We start from the raw sequence: 27,013 nt of genomic DNA on the forward strand, positions 1-27,013 counted from the left end.
AATCCAATATGATTGAAGCATTTATTTAAATCCCGAAATTTTTAATATAATATATTAGATTTAATTTGATCATTGGTTATTGAGTAATTATTAAATTTTTGTTTCCATAATCTACCTTATAAGACAATGTTAAAATCTTTTCTTTTTATCTTGAATGTAACAGAATAAACATTTTAAATGTACAAACATTTTTATTACCACGGTACATCGTTCAAGGTTCATTAAAAAACGTTCGTAAGATATATGAAAGAACGTTCTTATTTAAGCTATTACGATAAGAACATTGTAGAGATAAAGTATCATCCTGACATGAAGAACAGTCAGTATTTCTCTGGATATCGTTAACAATTTATAGAATTAATTCACGAGTAGTTTAAATTATATTGATTTAATAATAAATTATATTGAATTAATAATTTTTCTCATTCACTCGTTCTCTTATTTTTTTTTTTTTTCACTACTACAATTTATTAATACAAACGAAAATACGATGTCTCTTAGTATAACAGAAGTAATATGCTTGATATTTGCGAGTTTATTATTATTGTATTACTATCTTACACGAACATTTGATTATTGGAAAATCCGAGGTGTAAAAGGACCAAAGCCTATATTAATATTTGGCAATGTAATAGATGTAATGCGAGCTAAAATATCTATATCAATTTTTCTTAAGAATATGTACGATAAATATAAGGACGAACGAATGGTTGGTATATTTGAAAAAGATCTACCATCATTAATTCTACGCGATCCTGATCTCATCAAAGATGTGCTCATTAAGGATTTCTCTGTTTTTCCTGAACGACCGATGTTTTCTAATGAAAAGGTGAGTCAATTTATTAATTTTGCATTTTGTTCGTACAGATATTCAGCAATATAACTGTTATATATAAACGTTAAAATATTACATTTCTTTTAAGCATTTGACGATTATTGTACCTATAGAAATTATAGAAAAAGAAATTTCGATAAGGATATGATAATAATAATAATAAATTTAATTATATCAATAATAACGACAGTGTGTGCGGAGTTTAAGTTATAGATTGGAATTAAATCTTTCTATGCACAACGTTTTAAGATTTTATTTTTGTGTAAGGAAAAAGAATTATGTATTGTTACATTAATAATATGTTAATTTAACAATGGAAGAAAAATTTTTTATTGTAATTTTATGACAAATGTATATTTTGTTTGCAAACTGTAATGTATGTATACGTAAATACAAAGTGTTAAAAATATAATATAAAAAATGTTTTAAATTGGCATTTGGATCGTCGTTCACATATCTGTACGTACGATATATTGTGTGATTTGAAAAAAGTATAGGACTGGAATATGATTTTCGTTTTCTTTTTCAGCATGAACCGCTATCGGAGAATCTATTCAGGGTTAAAGCATCTAAATGGCGGCCATTAAGAACAAAGTTAACATCTGTCTTTACATCCGGCAAATTGAAGAACATGTTTCACTTGTTAATCGAATGTTCCGAACATTTCGAGAAGTATATGATGCATATTGCAGAGAAAAACGAGCCAATAGAGTGCCGAGATCTTACAGCTAGATATACTACTGATGTTATTGGTTCTTGTGCTTTTGGTCTTGATATTAACGCTATCAATGATGAGATAAATGAATTTCGTCGAATGGGAAAAAAGATCTTTCGAAATGATTATAAAACTTATGCCAAGGAATTAGTTCGAAAAACGCCATGGCTTTACAATATTATTGGTCGATTATTTGTTGATAAAGACGTTGAAAAATTTTTTATAAAAATTACAATGGATATGATACATTATAGAAAAATAAATAACATTCGTAGGCATGATTTCATCGATATTTTGATGGATCTAAAGGATCAAGAAAAACTCGCTGATTTTGGTAAGATTTTTCAATATTTATTCTTTTTTTTTTTTATACGTATATATTGTATATCATTGAAATTCAAATACGTACATATACTCGACAATATACTGAAAATGTATTGAAAATAATACTGAAATATTTTATTATTATTTATAGAACTGACCGATACTCTTATTACTGCGCAAGCATTCATATTCTTTGCTGCTGGATTCGAAACGTCTTCGGCTACATTAAGTAATGCCATGTACGAGTTGGCAATGAATCACACAATTCAAACGAAACTTCGACAAGAGATCAAAGAAGTTCTCAAATTGACTGATGGAAAAATTACTTATGATTGTTTAAAGTATATGAAATATTTAGATGCTGTTTTTCAAGGTACATACATACACGTAAAATTATTATTATGATGAATGATAAGAGGAAAGAAGAAGATTTTTTTTTTCATTTTTATTAAAATCAACTTCATTGAAGTAAAGAACGAATCATTATTAATTAATGATAATTTTCCATCAATATGATATTATCATTATAAATATTATCATTAATATGAGTTACCATATATATTCTTTTACGAATTTTTATATATATATATATATTCTTACGAGAAAAGGAATCAGTATTTGTTTGAACAATAATAATTCATATTAATTAATTATTTCTACAGCAGTCTCGTTAATTTTAAAAAAATTTTCTTCTAAATACAATGTTTTTATTAATAATTATTTAACACAGAAACTCTACGGAAATATCCACCGGTGATGTATCTCGTTAGAGGCTCATTAACGAATTACACGTTTAATGGTACTAATGTTACGATATCGAAAGGTACAAAAGTTTTCATACCGATTTACGCAATCCAACATGATCCAAACATTTATCCAGATCCCGAAGTTTTCGATCCTAACAGATTTACGCCTGAAGTTATAAAATTGAGACATCCTATGTATTTCCTACCATTCGGAGATGGTCCTAGGAATTGTATCGGTAAGAGAAAATCACATTGATTTTTGTTAATAATTGAAACAATGAATAAATATATGTGTGCGTGTATATATATATATATATATATATATATATATATGTATGTATGTATAACATCTTTTTACAGGTCTACGATTTGCATATCTTCAAACAAAGATAGGCCTTATCAAAATTCTTAACAATTATTTAATTGACGTTTGTGAGAAAACACCAACACCACCGTATCCTTTGAATATGCAGGATGTCGTAATGCTACAACCGACGTGTGGAATATACGTAAAGCTATCACCTATTACCGCTTCCTGATGCATTATGCACGAAATTATACCGTCATTTGTGATTAATAATACTCTTATACTCTTATCGTTAACGTCGTATTAAATTCGAAATTATCGCTATGCAGGAGATTACGTTGGTATTCATAATTATCACCATATATGATAATAATCGTTCTTAATTGTCATAATCTCCTTTCCTTATAAATTTATTGATGATAATTTATTTAATACATAATCAAAATACGTGGAGATAGTTTCATCTTTAAAAACACACAAATTTCTATTACGTGAACGATTTGCGAAATGTAACAACAGAATATATATTCTTGGAAGTAAAAGTATTCCTAGAAAGCAATTTGCTTTTATTTACCTTATATTTGAACATAATTTTATTTAGAATTAAGTATTGAAGGTAAATTGAAAAAGTCTATGTTGTCTGTTAGCGGAATTGGTAAGAACGAAAGGTGACTTTTTTTTTTAACATTTATTCGAATAACCGATCGTTTTGTAAGATGGCCAAGAAGAGAATTTGTTCGTCCGGGTCGAAGAAGGTGGCCATGGCTGAGTGGTGATGTTTGCGTGACTGTGCGTTTGTATTTGTGCGGGTTTCGATGGCCGGCCGAGGTAGAGTAAAAGTGATCGGACGAATACTTTGAGCGACCGTCGGAGGGCGACGGAGTCGCACGAATCGTACCGAGCTGAGCCGAAAGCTTGGTGGCCCCTGTCAGTAGGCCTGCCGCAACGCAGCAGAGAGCGCGCCTTCCGTCTTGCGCAGGGGTCTAACGCTTTTCGAATCTCTTTCTTCACACAAGTTTCATATTTATTATCCGATAAATTTGTTATAAAATATTTCGTAAAAAGTGTACAATTTTACAAATCGAAAAGTCAATTTTTATGCATTTACGTGAACGAAAAAGGGGACGAATAAATTAATCGAACAAAAATAGAAAATATTTGTTTTATTTATAAACGACTTCCGAACAATGTTCATTTCTTTAAAAATGACGAATATTATTATTGCGTATAAAAGAACGAATGATTAAAATTTCGTCGATCTCATCGCATTGTGGAAATTAAGTATCGTAAGTGTGTACGTTTAATTCTATGAATAATTTAAACGATTTCTTTCTATAATCAAAAACCAAGAAATAGTGATCGCAAGATTGAAACGATTTGGAAGGATGAAATGATAATTATAATAATTGTGAAATAAAAAAGAAAGATCGAAGAAACGTGAAGAAGAGGTGTCAAGAAGATATCTTTATAGGAACGTGCGTGGGGTGGCATCGATGTCGGGATAAAAAGTATATACGAAGATATACGAGTATTCAGATATGACGTTGTCTCGTTGGCAATCGAAGTGTTGCAGGAGTATCCATTGGTTTTCGATTTTTACAGGTCGCTCGTAAGTCGGCCCATTACGTCATTATCGCTCGACGATGACGGGAACTCGTTGGTGCGTATGATAAGTTTACCGATGTATATAAAGGGTCGTCGTTCGTTCGAGCGTGCACGGATATACTATATAAGGAGTAGGATCGTTCGATCGAGTAAGTCCATTAATGTCGCGGCAACGACAGATACGTCGAAGCATAAATAGACAGGCTGCTGCCGTCTCTTGGTGAAAATGAACGATCGCTCGAGTGAGGAAGAGAAGAAAAGGGAGGACGACGACATCATCGTGAGAAAGAGAGAGAGAAAGATAGTAGTTGTATTGCTTTCTTCGTTCCATGAATGAAGAAGAAAAATCTTATCGAGATCTACGACAGTTAATCAACGCCGATTACGTGAACTTATATTAAATTGAATAAAGCTTCGAATTGGTACGTGTCTATTATGTGTTTTACGTGTGTGCGTTAGTTTAAGTGATAAGGAAGTAGGAAGAGGAAGGATCTGAATTTCGGATTATCGGAAGACCTGACTCATTGAAACTCGACTTAGTAGGTACTTCAGAGAAGTTATACCTTCGTGGAACGTTAAAGAGGCCGATATTTGAACGAGAACGGAAGACGGACGGATTGATAGAGATAGAGATAGATTCGTCTATCCAGTTATAGCGACGCAGGATGTTCAAGAGAATGCTTTTGCTGATGAGCGTTTTCGCTCGGTTTGCCGTAGCGGAAGTTGTCCTCGGCGATGTCGACGAACCTAGTAAGTCCCTTAAATTACATACAAGGGTTCTATCCTCGTTCTCTTAAAAACGTACTTAGGTGAATTAAAAAATATACATATATCTACGTATAGGTAGGTATTGTACGTACAAACGTATTTTTACGTTGCCATTAAGTTTTCGATATGTCGGCGACTTTTCGACGGACGATTTCAAACTTTCTTGAAACGACTTCAAACTTAAATGATTATTTTAACTTTCGATCGGAACTTTTGAACTTCTCTTTACATTTTTTGCCAATGAAATCTTCTTATGTATTCTCAACACTTTAAGTTCGACGTTGTTTAAATTTGATATTAAGAACTAAATAAAAGTGTTTTGGAAGATAACGAAATAATGAAATTTTTAAGAAATAATCATCAAAAGCTTTTAATCTTATTAGACAGATCTTTTTTATATCGAGAAAAATCAGTGAACAATATTTTCGCAAGGATGACATCCAAACGGATTAAAACGTACTGTCGTTTCTCATCGCTGACATTCAATTTTGTGGATTTTCCAACACGATTAGTTTCCAAATAATTCAACCAACAATCCCAACGCATTTCTAGGACATCGTGCGAGTTCGCATAAATCGTGTTAATTGACTCAGCTAATCATGCTTCTCACAATTCATATATATATATATATGTACATATATATTTTTATATATATGTATGCACATACATATACACATGAACATGTATGTATATATATATATATATATAGATCTTAAACTTTTATGTTTAATCTTGTCTATAATATTTCGACTTCTCCAATGATTCTCTATATAGAGCGAAAGATACAACTAGACGATAAATATCGTAACGATAAACGATATAATCTCGAGATATTATCGATCGTAGTCACGGTTTAACGTTTTCGAGGATTTTTTCGCGTTGTGATACGTCGCTTGGCAGCGTTTTTACGCGTCGCTCGTTGCTTCTCTCGATGTGAAATAAAAAAAAAAAAAAAGGAAATGGAGAAGAGCGTGCGTACTTGTAAAAGAGAAAAAAGGGAAAGAGATAGACAAAGAGAGAGAGAGAGAGAGAGAGAGAACGTTTATCTAAAAACACGTGTAAAATAGAACGAGCTCGGATTAACAGAAGCTCGCACATTTATCGTTGGTAAAGGCAAAAATCGTGCTTTTCGTGTTATATTTTGTTTCTGCTTTTTAAGGATGGGATAGTGTCGAAGAACAAGTAAATTCATGCTCGTTAATGTAATGTAAGGCATTCTTTTCTATGTTCACTTACGATTCGCGTGAATCTACGTGATCAATTTTTCTCGTTGCAAAAGTCTTCTTTTGTTGTTTCTTTCTTTCTTTTTCTTTTTTTTTTTCTTACTTTCCTAGAATTTTGTTAGAATTTGTTCACACAAGAACATTCGGTAAATTGGTATAACGATTTGGAGTATTAGTTTGTATGCATATTTCCAATAATTCATGTCTTAGACTTAATTTAAAATTTATTCCTTGAATGTCCCAGTTAATCAGATCAATGTGATGTTTCTTGTTAAAGTCTTCTCGGAATAAATTTAGAATATAAGTTGTTAGATAGAAAATTCGGTTGATTTTCTAGTTTTCTTTTTTCTTTTTTCTTTTTTTTTTTTTTTATATATTTCGTAGCAAAACGTTTTTTTGTATTTTCAACTGATTCCATCTTGAGATCTTTCCTGAGATTTTCATTTCTAATATACAACGAAACCTTAATTACCGTGCACAAGATTATTGATTGTAAAAGTTTCATTTTTTAAAAGTTGTTCATGGCTGCTGTACACCAGAATTCAATTCCATAGATCCAGATAAGTTTAATAATAGTTTTGTACAGTAGGAGTTTATTGATTGAGTTCAGTTTTTAGTTTCTTCCTGTATTAAGTTCTTTCTTTATTATTTTTTTTTTTTTTTAATCTACTTCATCTTTTCTTTTGGGTGTAATGTTTATTTTGAGTATAATGTTAATTTATTATCTAGATACATGCCTAAGTGTTTTACAACTATAGCTTGGAGAGTATGATTTTTCTTTTATTTAGAAATACAGGAGTAGATGTTTGTTTTTTTAATGTTAAGGTAATGTGTACGGATTTTGTCTCGTTCACTTTTATTTTTCATTTTAAGAATCAAATTTCCTAAAGTAAGTGCAGAAACTGAGAATCGGTGTTAGAGTCATTGTGCATTGGAAAAAACAGTAGTGTCATTAAAACATTGAAAAACTGATGAAAATAGAAAAAGAAGTATCCCGTGAAATGATTATATCAGCAATGTAAAAGTTATAAAGTATACGTTCTGAGACACTATTTTGTGGAATACCAGAATTTATTGAATATTGATTGGAGTAATTGTCTTGAACTTCGACTATAAATTTTCTATTTGATAGGTAAGATTTAATGAGATAAGTGTTGGAAAATTGTTTACTGTTTCAAAGTGTAAGACTTCGTTAAAAGATTTCTCAATATTTAGAAATACGGCTGAATAATATAATTTTTCTTTTTTTTTTTTTCAAAGCAGATAATGATGGCATTGAAAATTTTATACACTTGTTGGATCGTAGAATGTTTATTACGGAAACGAAATTGATAGTCGGGTATGAGCATTTTTGACGAGATAATTGATATCAATTTTCTGAGTATTATTCTCTCTGAATTTTATTTTTGACGTGATTGCTAGCTATGAAATTGGCTTATATGAAGTCGGTTAGGATAAATCTTTTTGATAACATTATTATTTGCATTATCTTTTATTAATCCGTAAAAAAATTTTAATCGCAGTACTACATCGAAGATGATTGTAATCAGCTTTTATAGCTTTAAAAATTCTTTTATAATTTTTCCAATGATCAGATGTCAATGTCTGGTGTTCTCTTTAATTGTAAGTTCGATACGATTCTTTTTTACATCTTTAAGCGTAAGCTCTGAGCTCATATTCTGTCTATTGAGTTTAAAGTGTCTTTTGCTGAATAGGAATGAAAAACTTTAAATAAGTGTTTTGTAAACGCAATTGCTTTTTTATCGCCGCATTTGGCTCGCTTATCATTTACTTTTCTAATCGGACTAAAAGCTATTGGACGTTTCAATCTTTTTATCGTCTTTCAAAATGAATAATTAGCATCGCTCGACGGAAACAAATTATAGATGTAATTGTAGAAATTGTGATTATTAAATTCTTGCATTGTTTCTTGTATATCCTCTGGTTGTTACGTTAATCAGTTTTTTGTTATACCAAGTTTTTTTGTTTTGTTTGTGGTAGTTGTTCTCGATTTTTTTTTTGTATTATACATATAGCTAGAATTTCTTTTGTATTATACATACAGCTAACAATTCTATGGATCTATAGAATTGTTTAGAGTATTTTATGGTGTAATTTTTGAGGTTGCGTTGTAAATAATTTCATAAAGATCATTAATAGCAGTTTCTATTTGATTAGGAGTCTTTAAGGATATATTGCAATTCAGGCGTATGCTCTTTCACTTTTTTAATAAATCTCATTCGATGCTATTATTGTAAATTGAGAATACGTCGTACGTGAGTATCGGCCTTTGTTTATCTTCTATTATAACAAGAGAGTGATCGGAGTTTAGATACATGGAAGATTTAGCGATCGAATGTTTATTGTTATTTATGCCTAGTCAAGAAGGAAAGTCATAAAGGTCGAGCGTCTTTTCATTAATTTGGAGTCAGTCGTAGGTAGGAGCCTGTCGAGATAACATCGAGGGAGAGTTAGCGTATCGTCTGTACGAGGTATCTGCTTTTGAGATTTTTAACTTTTACTAATTTCTCGCATTAAAATCGAAAAAAATTCTTTGCTTAAAAATCGCTTATTAATAATGAAGGATCAAAAAAAAAAAAAAGAAAAAAATTCATCTATCGTTCTTTACTTATTTTAAATTTCGATGGATTATAAATTATTGCAATAGTAATTGAGCCGATAAAATATATCGTTCATGATACGGAAAAATTTTAATTTTTATGTGTAATATATCTTTAGTTAGGCCAGCTTTTAATTGCTATTCCAGACCGTGAGAATTAATTTATGATCCATTATGGTTTTTATTTAACATGAGTTTTGCAAGGAAGTTTCGCATTGTATTGTTCTGATAAATTCATTTGCTCGTTATGAATGTTTATAAAAATTCCCAATTTTTCGACAGATAGAACGAATAATATTTTTGATTTTACAAGTATCCGAGATAGTGTTAATTCCAGCGTGATCAATGAAATTATTTATCGGCAATGAATTTACTCTTGCATGAGTATTACCGCTAATAGCACGTCGATATGATTTTGTAATGACTTGGTCATCAAATTGAGCGATAACCTTTGTAATGGAAGGATCTGTATTTGAGTGAGTATAGAGCGACTTGTGTCAAAGCGGAGAGAATAGTTTCTGCCGCAATTGTTTTCTAATATTACATATAACTCATGTAACTATTAGGATGATTATTTTAACAGTTAAAATATTTAATATTATCACTGTAAACTTTTCTTGAACAACTAGAGATAACATGATATCCGACATACTTGACGTAAACCGATGTTTCATTAATTTTTAATACGATCAAAAAACTGACATCCTAGTGCATTGAGAAATATCTCTTTTTGATATGGTTAATTGAAAAGAAACAATCGTGTTTAGTAAGCAAATTATAGATTTCTTTGTTATTCCCTTATGGTTCGAGTTCGATAATAAAATGTAGAAAAGATTTTTCTTATAGTTCAACCATAAAATTCGATCGAAAAATCATTGAGTTTTAATGTCATTCATAATAATTTTTGAATGATTACATTTATGAATTACTTTATAGCCTTTATCTTTTTTAGATTGATATGCATAATAATTGACGTTATTTTCATTTAGAGCTTTGATAACATTCCTATAACCTAACGATGTATTAATATGAATTTTAGCCTGATTATTACGTAGCTGTTTATATAATAGTATATTCATTGAAAGCAACTTTATTAATAAGTATTTTTAAAGATTTTATTATTTGACCTCTTATGAATATCAGTAACGATTTCGGTTGTTTATCTTGTGCGACCTTTGATATATGATTATCGTTAATAAAAAGGATCTTGTACAAATTTGATACAGGAATATTCATATTTACATTAGATGAGCAGTTTACACGATTGGAAATATGTTATTTCGTTATTGAATAATACAGGATATTAATATCGACAGGATTATCAATCGTTTCTATATTCGTGCTTCTTCTGTTAGTATATATGAGATATGAATTTAGAGATAATTCTTTTTTTACGTAAATTATTATTGATAATATTATGATCACCTTTCTTTGTTAAATAGAAAGATAGACTAATTTTTATAGTTTGTACATTATTAAGATCGACCATGACATATTGAGAGATAACTTTTAGTCTTTATCTTTTTTATATATGATCACAAATGATAACTTTTAGTTGCTTAGATACTATTTAGACATTTTCAGTACACTGCTAAGATACCGATATAAACGTTTGCTTTACGATTGTAAACATTTGACTCGAATGACTGTTTCGATAAAACTCGTTACAGAAATTAACATTTCGTAATACTGTTTGTTAAATTAATATAGAGAATTATAGAATTGTAGAATGAACTTTTACATGCATATTCGTTTAAATTATATTTCTTAAAATATATTTCTTTATTTTTATGGATGAAGTAAACTTTTATATTTGTTGAAAGATTTTTAAAATTACTTCATTAAAATAAGATCAAATGAAATGTTGATTCATTTTAATATTATCGATTTTCATCATATAGCGATAAAAATATTAGATATATGTAGAAGTAATGATATAGGAGCAAGCTTTTCTCTCTCTTTCTCTCTCTCTCTCTCTCTCTCTCTCTGTGTCATTCTTTCTTTTGGATTCTACTAAAATTTGGTCGGTTAATTTAATGATTTTAATCGGTTGATGATGTGAAAAGCAACGTTGCTGAACGTCAGTCATCGCTAATTGTATCCGAGGGTAATATGCAATATGTTATTATATATACGGGATGTCCGAAAATTATTTGTAAAACTTTATCTTTGAATGAAATTTATGACAGCATATATAATAGGATTATCATAGAAGAATTTTTAGAACTTGTATTTTCCGAAATTTCTTTTATCAAAGTAAAAATGTTACAAACATTTGATATATGTGCATCATTAATGATACGCAAAATATTCAGTCAATATTCAAATGTTGTCGTATAGGCTGTAGCGTGTCCACATCGAATTCATTCAACAGCAGCTGCGATTCTTGTTTTTAAATCGTCTATGTCTGTTATCCACGTATTGTACATATGATTTTCACTGAATCAACAGTGATTTTCAATATCTATCTGGACATACTGCAACACTGTTTATTCACAACTAGAAGAGTTGCATCCATGCATTATTTTACAATAAGATAGCGCATTGCTAAGTGAGACATTTTCAAACATATGAATTGATCGTGGAGATGCAATTCATTGGTCCATCCGAATACATTTCTTGACATCATAATTTGTGATTTTTTTCTCTGTCGATTGGTTGGAGATTTCGTGACACTCTGTATACATTATTTGAATTTAATTCATTAGTTAAAAGAATTTATTCGTCGAAATTATTAGAAAAGAAAAAAATAATGATATGCAATAATTAAAATTAATTAACGAATATTACGAAAAAAGAAAAAAATAAATATATAAAGTATTTATGAATCTCGAGTATTAAGATAGCCAACGTGTACGTGCTCGAGAATCATCGAATCAATTATGCTCATAATAATGATCTAACGTAATATACAGGACGTTCCATATTCTATACATACGTTATCAACATCAAGGGGGAAAAGAAGACATGGCGCTTATTAATTTTGACACGGCCTAAAACGCGAATGGCATGGAGAATTCGGCTGTCAATAATTGTTTTGCGGTAGGTCCGCGTGCACGGCAGCCACGACTCGAGCGCGTACTCGACGACATCGGACAGGACCGCAACCCGTTTATTTAATCGATGCATTATGCAAATTGACATAACGGCTCCACCTCGGACCCGGTAATCGACCAGTGTCTCTACGGATTCACAATAGATATATGATGTACACGTTGAATAATTGTCTATAATTATTCATAAATTAAAAATCAAACAGTCCTTCAAGTTTTTCGTTTTATTCTTTCTTTTTCTTTTCCTTTTTTTTTTTTTTTTTCTTTCTTTCTTTCAACTTTCTCAATGCTATCATATTGAGGGATAAAAGATCTAGTCTAGTTTATCTCGAAAGTGTTATCATTTTGTATGGATCGTGAGAAGAACGCGAAACTTCTTGACAGTTATACGGGAATCGTAATTACGAATTTCACACGCAATAGGTCGGTCGTTGCCGTGGAGTCCTAAATTCAGACGAGAAGAGAAAAATGAAGAGAGTTATCGTTAATAGGCACGCGAATCTCGAGGGTGAAACACGTTAAAGCCGAGTCGAGTAGCCGAATTTCCTCATTGGTCTGTCGACGATATAAATAGACCTTTGCTTGGAGAGATATCGATGATGTTCGAATAAAAGAGTTTGTGTGAAAGAGAGAGAGAGAGAGAGAGAGAGAGAGAGAAAAAATGGTTTATCAGAGTATTTAGTTTAATTAAAATACCAGCAATATTATAAATTTCTTATCACATTTTTCCATCCCATTTTTGATAAACATTTAATTTATTAAATCAATTTATAAATGATAATTAATAAATAAAAGTTTATATAAATAGGACTGATTCGTTTGCGAATAAAGCTTATAAGTAATGATTCCCTGAGGATATTCTTATTTTAAATATTGCTATATTCCAATACGAATGATCGATTTTATCTCACGTTGGCTCACGCATCAGGGATTAGATATGACGTTTCGCAGTTCATAAAGTATAAAATGCGCCATGCCACGATCATCTCCCTTCGAAATAAAATACAAGTGTAATCGTGAGAGCATGCGAGTTTGTGAAGACGGACGGAGTAAGAGAGAGAGAGAGAGAGAGAGAGAGAGAGAGAGAGAGAGAGAGAGAGAGAGAGAGAGAGAGAGAGAAAGAGAAAGAGACAGAGAAAAAGAGTCAAGACGGACGAGCCACACGACGTTCCATAAGAGAGAAAAGGAAAGACGATCCCTTGGGATATCATTCTCGTCTATATAGCCGTGGGCTTTACTAGTAAGAGAGAGAGAGAGAGAGAGAGGGAGAGGGTGAGAGAGAAAAAGAGGGAAAAAGGAGAAAAAATGGGTTTCAACGTCCAATGCGAGATACGCGGTAACGATCGGTGATTCGAGATAACCGGAAACTTCCCGTAGCTCGAGCTTCCGGGCATACGATGTCGTCTCTCTCTCTCTCTCTCTCTCTCTCTCTTTCTCCCTTTCTCTTTTTCTTTCTCTATTTTTTTTCCCTGATATACGTTGGTGGTTTACCTGTATACTCACGATACCAGAACATTTTCCATTCTATATATGTGCAGAACGTTACGTTACATTCTACCCTCTCAATCCTCAACCACGTTTGTAAAGCGAGCCGAGCTGACATAAAAAAGACCATTCTTCATTTAAACGTACGGTCCTTTCGTAACGAAAGCGAAAAGAATCAATGTCGTTATCCATTGGATTGAAGACGATTCGTTGATATTAATTAGTTTTTAATAGAGAAGGACATAGAAAATAAAATAGAGAGAGAGAGAGAGAGAGAGAGAGAGAGAGAGAGGGAGAGAGAGAGAAGTAGAGATAGAGAGAGATAGAGAATGAGGGAAAGAGAGATATAAAAAAAAATCGACAGACAAATAGAAAAAGGCAAAAAAGAAAAATTCGTATTTGGTAAAAGTACGACATCGTCTCTCCATCTTCTCGTTTCCAGCTCATCGCACTTCTGTTTCACGCGTTCGTAGGCGTATCTACTCTTGATGCAATGTCGTAACATTTTCCATTTATAAAGTAACGTCGAGCGTCATCCCCTTTAGCAGTAGCTGCCAGAGCACGACCGAAGCTTTCGATTCGCATGGGAAACTATTCGATCCGATTTCCCTCGTCGCACGTGCTTCACGTAGATTCTTTCTATCTGCTTTTCTAGTACCGAAGAACGAATATTCTCTTTCTTTTTCGACTATTTCTTTTGGATCACGGACTACTTGTCGGCACGTTTTATACGTTCACGCATATTCCATATGGTTTTATTATATCATAATATTGATTATAAGATATTACGATAAAATTATTTATCGTAAAATTTTTTTATCGTCATTAACGCAAACTTTTTGAATTTATTTATTATTATTTGTAAAAAGAATGAAATCAATGGTAATAATTAACGATAAGACTTAAGTCTTAATATTTAAGAATAAATAAATTCATACGATATTTATTATTTAATAATGTAGAGCTTCAAAATGATTTCGTCAAATTTTATATTAAATTCTGTTTGTGATGAAATCCTGTCAGAAGTATATTTTCGTAATTCGTTGAAAGAAAAATTGGCAGATGGTTTTAGTGAAATTTCAAAATGTTGATCCGATGGAAAATAAAAAATGAATAGAGAATCGAGAACATCTAAGGATTATTTTTACGTTGGTGCATGAGCAATGACTTGTTCTATTTCTCTCCTTCTTTCTCGCCAAAATAAGTTGGAAGCAGCCGAGCGATATGTAGTATGAGAGAAAACACGAGAGCACGGTATTTCAAAGTCCGTGTTGGGACTAACGAACGACTTTCTCTCTTTCTCTCTCTCTCTCTCTCTCTCTCTCTCTCTCTCTCTCTTGTTCACTCTTTCTCTGTGGAAAGACCAGTACAGGCTGGTCGTGGCTGGTCAAACTTTTCGCTAGAGACCGTTCCACGAAAAGCATAGTAGACGAAAATTTAGCTGGGAACTCCGGCGAGCTGTGACTAATGGACCACTTCGAAAGCCGTAGCTGCGTATTAACCTGTTAACTGGTGTAGGTCTATTTTAAAAATGTGTATCTATGTTATATAGTAAAAATTAGGAGATGACGAATGTACTCGTCAAACACAGAGTATATTGTAAAATTGAATTAAATTGTAAAGAAATAATAGTTACTTTTTTTTTTCCTTCTTTCTTTCTTTTTTTCTTTCTTTTTTTTTTTTTTTTCTTGAAAAATCAATAATTTTATTGATTAAATTCATTGATATTATCGTTAAAACTTGTTATATGTATTAAACGAGTACATTTGTTAAGATAAAATGATAATCTTTTTTTTCTGCAATGTCGAATATACTAGTAATGGAAGAAATGAAAATTCCTTTTGCCATTTCAGTAAAATTTTAATGGGAACGAAAAATTATTCTTAAATTTAAAACATTTTAGAATATTTTGATCCGTACAAGGTAGGAAAAAGGATTGACAAATGTTACGTTACAGGGATTAGGTATGGATATTAAGTCGCCCGTAAAAAACCTTTTACAACAATAATTGTTGACTGTCTAATGGATTTTTATTTATTTCATTGTTGCTTTAAAATATTATGAAAAGTTTTAAATTCACGAATATTTTTCAGCTTTTATTAAAATTTTCATTTACAAAAGCAAGAGGTAATTTCTTTTTTTGCATAACACGAACTAATATATCTGTCATAACACAAAAAATTGTCATATTTTTATGTTAAATATACTTAGTAAATACGGTCAACAGATCGATGGCTTGGCGGCCATTAGCTAGGACCTCCTTTCTTTCTCCTTCTTCTTTTTTTTTATTTTGTGCTTTTCCTTCTCTCTTGTTGACCAGTTTTACCTTTCGAGATTTCTTGGAATCTAATTCTCTTGCTGTCTCGCGCGTTCTAATTTATTTCTACTCTTTTGTACGAGACCTCTAATTAGTCAAACGTGTTTTCTGTGAACGTCAAGTTTCCACAAATAAAAAGGATTCGATGAGCTCTATGCGACGAGCTTAAAATGATTCATATTTGTCTTAATATATTAGATAAAGAAGAGAAGTATTGTGTAATATGCGTAAAATTATAAAAATTATTAGTTGAAGATTGTTATTATTTTATTTAATTTCTTTCATTTGTATTTGCAAATTTAAAGAATCATTTATAATTTGATATAGTAATATAGTACTCGTTGCAATATCATAATTCATATAAATACTGAAGAAGATAAAGAGAGATTTGCATATAAAGTAAAAGATTTATCGTTTCGGAAGATCATTAGCTTTTTTTTTTTCTCAGACTAATTAACGTAGCGTTTTAGCTTCGCTAAAAATCGCTTCGCTAAAAATCGATTCGCTATCAACTTTATTCTCATATCGATTTTAAATAAAAAATTTATGAAACGTGGTTATTTTATTTAGACATAGCTGCATTTGTGGTAGTTTAATTGTGAATTAATGATAATTTGATCGTTGGTGTGTGCGTGTGTAAGAAATTTTTATTCAATGCGAAAAAATATAAAAAATAAGATCGCGATAAAATGTGATAAACAAGTTCAAGAAAAAAAGGTATAATTTTTAAATTGTAAATAAAGCTTAAAGGAATTAAACTATTAAGCCTAGTAATAAATTCGATATTATTTTAAGATTATTGAAATTATTTTTTTTTTATAATATATAATTTATTTACAAAATATATAATTTATATATTTTATATTTTCATTAGATCATATATTATGGCATCAGTATTAATTTTAAAATTTATATTCATAAAAGGGTCAACGAACGGAAAAGACGTTCCTTTGGTTCTTATCGAAACAAAACTACTGCCCGTTAATTATCATAAGTCCTTCGAAAGAAACTCAGAACTCGCCCTTTTTCCCTTAGCTTCTTATATATCGTTCACGATATCTTGCATTATCTCTATCCCTCGATCCTCGAATAGGATCCAGTTTGAAATCATATATATCTGAGGTGTGTGATCCTGCTTTCTACGTCCGATCGGAAGAAGGAGATTTCCGATGGAGCATAGGTCGTGACCCTGGCTCTTACTAGAACTCTTTTAGAAAAGACATTTTACCTCCTCTTAACAGAGAACGATCTTTCTTCTCTTCTTTCAAATGGATATATCTGATTTGGACAAGATACTGATAGTATGTACATATATAAGTAAAGTTGAAATAACTAAAGTACAATATATAGAGTAATAGGAATGTTAAGAAGAAGAAAAAAATAAAAAAGTAGTGAGAGAGAGAGAGAGAGAGAGAGAGAGAGAAGGGATAAGAAAACACTATAGTTCAGTAGTAAACTGATTGATCCGTGCAATTGTTCATGGATTCGCGATTGTCTCATACCGTGGATATGGAGCTGAAAGAAGAAAAGAGAAAGAGATTATATTGAGAATCGAAAGAAACTGATAAAAAGGAGAAAAAAAGAGAGAGAGAGAGAGAGAGGAAGGAAAGAAGCGAATGAAAGAGAAAAAGAGCTCGAGATAGTCGGACTTTCTTTTCTTTCGTTTTATCCTCGAAGAAGCCGGATTCATTTGGTCAATCGATCGTCCAAGCATTTACCATCCCCTAATATCGCAATTTTTATATGTTTGTTGTTTTCTTTCTTATTCATCAGTTATATAGTTTCATGGAATTGAAGCTTGGCGCCGATGTCATAGCATTTGAATCGACGCTGGAATAGCTTACATCATTTCATCGAAGTGATTATTCGAATTGAGGAAAATCTTTAAGATCTTCAAATCAATTATCTCGATGAAGAAAACTCACGAGATTCTCGACTTTTGTCTTTGTTTAAAAATCCATCGTATCTTCTTTTCTGTTTAAAAGCTAAAGACGTTCTTCGTCTTTCTGAGAATCACTAATGTCGATTCATGAATCTTTCGATTCGTTTAAATCCCCTCTTATATATTTACGTCCGATCGTTCAAGTTTGTCTTTTGGAAACGCGTTCTATTGTCTTCAAGAAACGAGGGATCTTTTCTTTGTCGCAATTAATAGACGATATGAAAAGAATAATTCACATTTTTATTCATACTTTATTAAATGAAATATTTTTTTTTATATGAATGGCGTTCTTTCTTTGATGATGGAATTCGCATAAATTGAAAGTTGAAGGATGAGTATATTAAGGCAATGATTAATTAAACATGCTTTTGTTTAATATATATATTATATATATAATATAAAAATGTATAATACATATAATAATAATAATATTTAATACAAAAGAATATATATATATATATATATATTCTTTTGTTTTCGATAAGAATAAAATCATAGTTTATTTGTTGTTTTAATTCAATATATATAATGTATGTATATAATATATATATATATATATATATATATATATATATATATATATATATACATTATGATATGAGTGATTAATACGGGTATTATTTATAATGCCCAGTCGTTATGAATAATGACAAACAAAATCGGGCAGAGTAATAAATTTCACATTATTTGTCATAATTTATCATTGATCAATATGAATACTGCTATCATCGGACAAACTGATAATAATGATTCCTTTTTGATAGTATTAGAAGCTGTAGAGGTGTTTGTGGGGGAGAGAAGAGTAGAGGAGTAATAATCCGACTGCGATCCGATTTGCGTCATGGGTGCGCATTGCATTTAGCATCGAATTGCAAATTGATCTTGCAAGTACTGTAGTTAATTTTGTCGGACATTTTAATTCTTTTTCTTGTTTTTTTTTGTTTTTTTTTTCTTTTCATTCGTAAGAAATTTTCTAGTATTCTCTTATAAGGAATTTTTCAATATCATATTGAGAAAGAAAAGAAAGAAGAATCTTGACTTGAGCCGATATATAGCGCTAAGAACATTGAGAAGAAAACGTGATATCCATTTTCCATACCATCTAATTAGTTATCTAAAATGATATTTAGAATTTTTTAAAATTGAAAATTTAATAAAAAATTGATATAAAATAAAATCGAATAGTGTAATAAGTTTATTACAGAAAACTATATAAAAAGATATAATCCTAACACTGAAATTTATTACAGTGTATTATGAATTAATTGTAAGTGATTAATACAAGCATTATGAATAATAACGAATAAAACAGTCAATGATTATGCATATTCGAAACATGTTATATAGAAATATATTATTTTATTAATATGATCCGTATATAATATGAAATTGTTTTATTTGAAAATCCATTGAAATAATTCACAAAAATTAATAATGCTTGATGCTAAGGTACATTATTTTTATTTTTTTCTCTCTTCTTTTTTTTTTTCTTTTCTTTTGTTTTTTTTAGATCAAATTGCTCAAAGGGGATTAGTAATTTTCTCCTTAAAAGGACAAATGTCCTTAAATGGTCAGTAAAAGAAATTAATTATTAGGCTGCGCGGTCGTTTTTAATTATTATTTGTAATGACCGGACATTATAAATAATGATCAATTAATCATTTGTAAAAATATATATTATATATTTAGAGATCTTTTTACTTGAAATTTTTCGAGAATAATTGGAGCCTTGTTGATTTTTAATTTTCGAAGGAATATTCTTTGTTATAATTTCATGTATCGTCTTATCTATCTGGGCAAGTTATATGAGTCATTCCTTGGTTCTCCTTGAAGTAGATTCTAGCAAGAATATGCAAACGTCGTTTACGTTTGGAATACTAAGCATCTTGGATATAATATTAAGCAAACACATGCAAATTTGTGCTGAAGTAATTGTCGATATTTTGATAGACGATTCTATAGATAATAAATATTTGTTATTTTATCGATAACATTAAATATAGTATAGATATAAGAAGTAAAATATTAGCATAATTCCCGGTTCGATGGATCGGCAAATCGCTCTCTTTTTTCAGTTGTTACCATCGAAGCGAAAATACGCATAAAACAACCCACGTGATTTTGTGCACGCTTTTTTGAACTAATATTGTCAACGTCAATGATAGTCGAGGCCAGCTTGAACTATTTTGACGTTGTAATGGATGAGATGATTCAAGATAATTCATATGGAAAGATATAATGTAATATTATACATATATATATATATATATATATATATATATATATATATATAATATTATATATGCGGATTTATAGGAATATATTTATGATATAAAAATTATTTATCGTTCTATAATAATAATGAAATATTAATAATATTTTAATAATAAAATATTTTTTTTCTATTACTAATATGTTTATAGAAATTATATCTTTGTTTCAATTGAATGATCTTCAATAGTTTTGTACATTTATAAAATATTCGTTGTTTCTAATATTCGATATTCCTAGAGAAGAAACAAAGAACGGTGAGTTGTGAATGTTAATAGATTATCGAAGATATCGGTTCAAGATTAATTATGTAATTAGGAGACAGGAAATTATTTCGTGTATATGTACATAAATGTGTGCGTATGCGTATGTATATATGTATGTTTCTAGGAACGACACATCTAATGTCTCGATCTAAGCTTCAAATGTATTCGGCTCTACGTTCTATCTACCCATCTATTTACCTAACTGTCGGTGCTTCGGTTTGTTTCCAATGTATACACTATACAGTCGCTGTAGCACTTCACGATACTAGATACTAGTTGAAGTAACACTTCACGATACTAGATATGTCCAAAGATAATATTCGGACGTTTACATGGGAGAGTATATATATATATATATATATATATATATATTGTATAACTTGGTCGTTTGGTACGATCAGCCTAAAAAATTTTTATCGTTCGGTATCGTAATTTCGTATATATCTTTGAAAATTTTGTCAATGACGGTGTAAAAAATAAAATTGTTATCTTTTTTTTTTTTTTTTCATATATTTTACTAATGATCCAATGGAATTTTTTTTTGTAATATTATTCATAACATCTTTTCATTTTATCATTGAATCGAATATATTTTAAGAATTATTTTATTTAATATTTTTATTATAGAAAAATTAATTTTCTTTCATTTATACGTAAAAAGGATATATTTGACAAGAGGAAACAATGAAAGATAAAGTAAAATGTAAAAATGTAATGAATAAAATCATGTGAATTTGTTCATAGAAATAATTTTTAATTATAATTAATTCTAAAATTGTGCTATAGTTAATGCATATATATATATATATATATACATACTTCATAAATTTATAATTAAATATATAAGTACTTACGTTATTTTTACTTTCCAAATGATTTATGCTTTTTTTTTTTTTTGAAACACATAAGATTCCTTTTACAAAAGAAACATATATTACATAGAAAGATTAGAAGGAGAAATGTTGTCGTGCAATTTATAGAAATAGCGGTTGCGAGAAACTTCTCTAACAAAAGAAAATATGTAATCCTCTGCTTGATGTATCATAAAATTCAATTATAAGGTAGACTGAAACGAAACTAAAGATACGACGGATGAACGGCATTAATCAGGAAATTCGGTCCAGTAACATGACCACGTGTACATTTAATTCATCTGAAAGTCATTCGCTTTTGTCATTATTACATTTTTTTTTTTTTTTTTTTCTTTCAAAGCTTACAGGAAGATTAAAAACGGGATTTAAAGAGATATTTGAAAATGTAGATTGAAAAATTCTACATAGTACATTAACAAATAAAAGTAATAAAAGAAAGATACGTCAGATGCAAGAATTTTATATATGTTTTAGGAAGAAATTAAAAAATAAAAAGGAAAAGAAAAAAAAAAGAAAAGAGAGAAAAATCCTAAAGAAAAATTGATAGGATACAACGAAGATGAATTCTGTAAGTAAAAATACTTGATATCTTATAAAAGAAATCAAAGAGATTCACTCGAAACATTAATCTTTCGAGCTGATGCTTCAAATCAAGAAAATATTTAAGTCCAGGGAAAAGAGAAAAAATGAATTTTTTATAAGTTTGGTTAATCATTTTCGATGATTTTTAAACCTTCAACACTGATAGCACGTAGATTGCTATGAGAGAATAATCAACATATATAAATGGGGCTATAGGTAAATGTTAGGTTTGTGGAAAGCTGATGGGATTATTAGACCATCTAGCTAGTTAAATAATGTAATATAAATTACTTTCAAAGATAATTAGATCATTTTCCCCTAAATATACAGTATGATTCTAAAAGGTGTCCCGTTATATTGAAACAATGTAAAAGAAAAATGTAAGAACGAAAGCGTACAAGTATTTTACTTTGGAACCAATTAATTTTTCTTTATAACGTTCTTTATACAAGTAGACAATTTATAGTCCTGTCTAAACTATCACGATAACAATGTTATTCACGGAAATAACTGTCTTTTCTGCTTAACTATTTGTAAGATAAAGTTAATGGTACTCGTAGATTTTTTTTTTTCGTGCTCGTTTGATCGTTCAACCGCTATTCGTAGAACATTTTCTTGCTTGTAATGTCTGATCATTAATGACTATACTCCTTGCATGTCAACTATGGATAATTTATGGATGGATAATTGGCAGGAATTCGTTCGACTCTCGTTAACATTCCCCTTACGATGATTCAACATAGAATTAATTTAATATAGATCGTGCGAGCTTCAAGTTACGAGGTTCTTTAACTCTTCACATTTATCATCGGGAGGTTTTTTTTTTTTTTCTTTCTTTTTCCTTTACGTTTCTTTTATTTCCTTTTCATCCACCTTGTTCATAACTGTTTCTTTCTCTTCTGACGTAACGATCGATAAAAAAGACTGAAGCGGTCTTTCGTTTAACGTTTCACTTATTTCTTTACATTAATATTTGTTCGTTTTTCTTTTTTCCTTTTTTATTATTATTTCTTTTTTTTTTTCTCTCTTTTTTTTTTTCTCCTTTTCATTTATACAAAATTACACGATTTAATCATAATTGCCTTTTATATAATTTCGTTATTGTTATTGTTATTTCCATATCGTTAAGTTTGATAATAGCTTAATTGATCCATTTGCTTCCTGGTTGGACTCGCACCGTCATGTTTGTTATTTGCAAATGAGCTTGCAAACACGTCGACTCGTTATTTTAGATCGTCCAGAGGGAATAAAACTTATGATAAAGGTACGCTTATCCATACATTATTATGTATTATATTTTAATTCTTATAGAACTAGTTGTAACGAGCGTCATCCATGAATTCGGATTATGGATTCGCCTAATATACAGTACACTTGAAACGCTAACAAGCGATTATATCTGACGACATGAACGATGATTATACGTATATACATACACTAGCGAAGATGTGTGTGTGTGGGAGTGTGTATGTGCTCATGCCTGGTATATGTGTAAGCAAGTACAAAGCGATCATAGATCTAAATTACAGACAGCGTTAACAAATCCATTATTATTATATTTGCTATTTTAGATAGCTCATTATAATGGCATGTTTTGATGGGTTATCTTTCGTTTATTATTATTATTTAGTAACAAATAATAAAGAAATAATAACAAATAATAAGAAAATGGAGAGACGTGTTAAATTGTTAAAAATATCAATAACAAATTGATACGTTTTTCTTATTGTACGAATGAACATGAATTATTGTTAAAATGAGATAATAAAAATGAAAAAATAATATTTTCGATTGACGTATCTCGCGATTTTGTTCGAGTGAAGATATATTTTAAGGTATTTAAAATGACGAGGAAGGACGTAAGAACGATAGATATGAATGGGAGTTAAGGAGAAGGGAAATTAAAGTCGCAAGGTCGTAATCGAGTCGCTAACGACTGACCTCGTAACGACTGTCGCGAAACGTGAATTATACCGATATTATTAACATTTCCATAGAGTCGCTCGAGAAATGTTGTTCTGCTGTTCGTAAAATAATAATGGATGATAGGGAGCTAAACGTAGCGAGAGGAAATAACCTTCGTGTGTTATGCAGATAAAAAGTTCGATCGATTCTGAAATGAAATGTATCTATGGTGTGTTTTATTGATTAGGTGTCTGAACGTTGTCTATTAATCTTCGGAAACAACAAATTTCATCAAATATTTTTATTTGCCTTCTCGAGCGACAGTTTTTGACAGATTTATGTATTTTGGGGGAAAAAAAAAAAGAAAGAAAAAAAAAGAAAAAGCTCAAGTTGATTGTTTATCGAGGGATAGTTACAAATATGCAAATAGATGTAGAGAAATTTTTACATACATTTGTTTCTGATAAGAGACGATATTTTGTAAAATTTGTTTCATTCGCTTTTTTGTTCCCTTTTCGTCTTTTTTATTTTATTTATTTATTTATTTTTTCGTCTATCAATAGAACACGTTTCTATAATAATTTAACATAGAAAGCAACAAATAAACGGAATACAAATAAGTTGACCGGAGTCCCAACAATTTGCAGTTAAGTCGTACCACTCGCACTAAAGGTATTGACTAAAACTCGAAATTTGCGGTTCCGACAAGAAAATCTACCATTTCTTTGCGAACGTTGCGCGAACGACCAAAGAGATATCGGTTCCGTGTCTTCGCTTTGCCTCTAACGAAGTAACTCAGCTACGTGTCTTGTTTTTCAAGTCTAGTACTAACAGCCTTTACCACGTGATTCCTTACTTCCTTACGAATTTGATCGTTTTCCTAGATCAAAAGATATAGTCGAATTAAATAGAAAATAAAAACTTTAATGCCTTTGTTACTTTGTTCGCTGACGTTAATACACATTTAAAATAAATACAAACGGGTATGATTTACGTGTAACAATTACATTTCAAGATTTTCTTCGGATAATAAAAAGTGTTAATTAATAATATGACGAGAGAAGAGAAGACATGAAGAAATTTCGATTAAAGTTTGTTATTTCAAATGTCAAAATGACAGTTTTGACTTAATCTAAGAAAATACGTAATTAAAGAATAAAGACGAAGGAGTAAATTGAAGACGTATTTCGATATCGAAGAAATATTAAATCCTTCGGGAACGACTTGAAGGAATGAGAAAAGTTACGAGCCATTCGATTTTCCAGTTCCCGTATTAGACATAACGGCAGTGGCCGGTTTCAAAGCGCAAATACCTTGCGATATCGAGCCACCGACGAAAGACGAGATGGTTATCATGGTCTTTTGGTACAAAGACGGGAAGGAAGGCGAGCCAATATACAGTGTGGATGCCCGCGGTAGAGCCGTAGGTCAAGCAAAGCTTTGGTCGGATCCATATGTATTTGGGGAAAGAGCGACTATGAGGACAAACGTGATGCCAGCTGAACTAGAGATCGATCCTTTGCAATCGACCGACGGAGGAGTATATACATGTAGAGTGGACTTTAAGGATAGCCCAACGAAGAATCAGAAGATCAACCTCACCGTTATAGGTGAGCTTAATCGATCCTGTCCTTATCACTTCCTTTTCCACTTTTCTTCCAATTTTCTTTTTCATACGATGTAGGTCAAGTGTTTTGTTATTCTTCGTGAAAATTACAAACTCATTAACCCGAAGAATTCGAAAAGACCGCGATATTTCAAATATTTCGTAGAGGGAAAGTAGAGGAAAGTTTAGAAGAAGTAGTCTATTTAACTGGAAGAAGGAAAGTTGCTAAGTCGAATGGATCTCATTAATGAAGCGTAAAAGAGAACGAAGACGGGTCATCGCGTAACGAGTTTGACTAGCTTTTGGTAGGCGAAGGGCAACGCGATTTCGAATTAATTAATCGAACGCAGTAACCGTTCAACAGGTGTTGACCTCATCTGCGGCTAGCCGCATTTTCATTTTCTCGATTGGATCAGTCAAAGAGATGGCTAACTTTCCTTTCTAGTTTTATTAAAACGTTGAATCAACCAATGTTATTATGAATCGAGATAGTTGTTTGAAGATTTCTCATTGTTGGTTAAACTTTACTTTTTAATTTCAACGCTCATTCTTTTATTTAATTGATTTATATTGTATTTCTAGTTTGATTATATACCCCTGTGATTTTAAAAGCGTTTAAAAATAAAATGCTTCTATAATTCTTCGTTAACTTGTTAGTTCCATGAAAAAATAAATATTTTTGTTAACCTGATTGCGCCGATTAATCGTCGGCCCTTTTTTTTCTTTTTATCGAACAATAGTGCCATCAAAGAAACCGGTGATCTACATGGGCTCGAGTAAAGTTCTGGCGAAGATATTACAACCCTTTAACGAGGGTAGCGAGATGACGCTATTGTGCGAGGTGATCGGAGGCACGCCACCACCGAGGGTCACTTGGTATTTTGAAGGAAAATTACTCGACGATACGTACACGTTAGAGCATGGAGACGTTACTATAAATCGTTTGGATGTATCGCGAGTTACAAGGGATTTTTTAAGGGCTAGGTTGATTTGCAGAGCGAGCAATACACAACTTATGTCTCCGTTAACATCCGAGATTATTCTCGACGTTAATCGTGAGTTTTTTTTTATATCTCTATTGAATATCTTCTAGCTTGTAGAGTGTAAAAATGATTTTCAAGATTTTTTATATTTGTTTTCTATTTTTCTATCTTTCTTTGTCTTTTTTTTTATTTTTTTATTTTTTTATTTTTTTATTTTTTTAATTGTTTTTTTTTCAGAATCATATGATTATTAATTTCGTGCAATTCCGTGAAATCTTTTGATATTTTTGCAGACTGGAATATCATTTTGAGAGACGAGTTAATATATTCGAGTTCTTATTTTTATTTTAGTAAAACCATTAATAGTGAATATAACAAACAAACGAAATCACATATCGGCATTAAGAACGTACGAAATAGAATGTGCGAGTTCTGGTTCAAGACCGGAAGCCATTATAACTTGGTGGAAAGGGACGCATCAAGTGAAGCATATGGCTAGAAATGTGAGTGCAATTGCTATTAAACTGCTACGCGAAATATCAGACGTTATCTATATAACGAATATTGTTTCGTCTTATACGAGCTTAG

The 27,013-nt window shown here is 30.7% G+C and overlaps 2 protein-coding genes across 4 annotated transcripts in view; both read left to right on the forward strand.

Annotated features, from left to right (window-relative positions):
• Positions 1-490: 490 nt before the first annotated feature.
• On the forward strand, positions 491-3,159 carry LOC124425368 (probable cytochrome P450 6a13). The gene is made up of 5 exons (XM_046965632.1): positions 491-829; positions 1,365-1,884; positions 2,026-2,247; positions 2,605-2,856; positions 2,981-3,159. Exons 1-5 carry the CDS (start codon positions 491-493, stop codon positions 3,157-3,159), a joined length of 1,512 nt encoding a protein of 503 aa, XP_046821588.1.
• A 714-nt stretch (positions 3,160-3,873) lies between these two features.
• Positions 3,874-27,013, forward strand: part of LOC124425367 (hemicentin-2-like) — a 29,899-nt gene continuing 6,759 nt past the window's right edge. Inside the window, exons 1-5 of one of the 3 annotated variants that reach the window (XM_046965630.1) lie at positions 3,874-4,954; positions 5,073-5,282; positions 25,102-25,446; positions 26,183-26,497; positions 26,777-26,928. In XM_046965630.1, the coding sequence (XP_046821586.1) occupies positions 5,198-5,282; positions 25,102-25,446; positions 26,183-26,497; positions 26,777-26,928 (897 nt within the window). In that variant the 5' untranslated portion in view covers positions 3,874-4,954; positions 5,073-5,197. Of the gene's footprint in view, positions 5,283-25,101; positions 25,447-26,182; positions 26,498-26,776; positions 26,929-27,013 lie in introns of all 3 variants that reach the window. The other 2 variants (XM_046965629.1, XM_046965628.1) reach the window with 2 other exon arrangements.

This window comes from Vespa crabro, chromosome 7 (genome assembly GCF_910589235.1).
Source record: "Vespa crabro chromosome 7, iyVesCrab1.2, whole genome shotgun sequence".
In the NCBI taxonomy this organism is placed as follows: domain Eukaryota; kingdom Metazoa; phylum Arthropoda; class Insecta; order Hymenoptera; family Vespidae; genus Vespa; species Vespa crabro.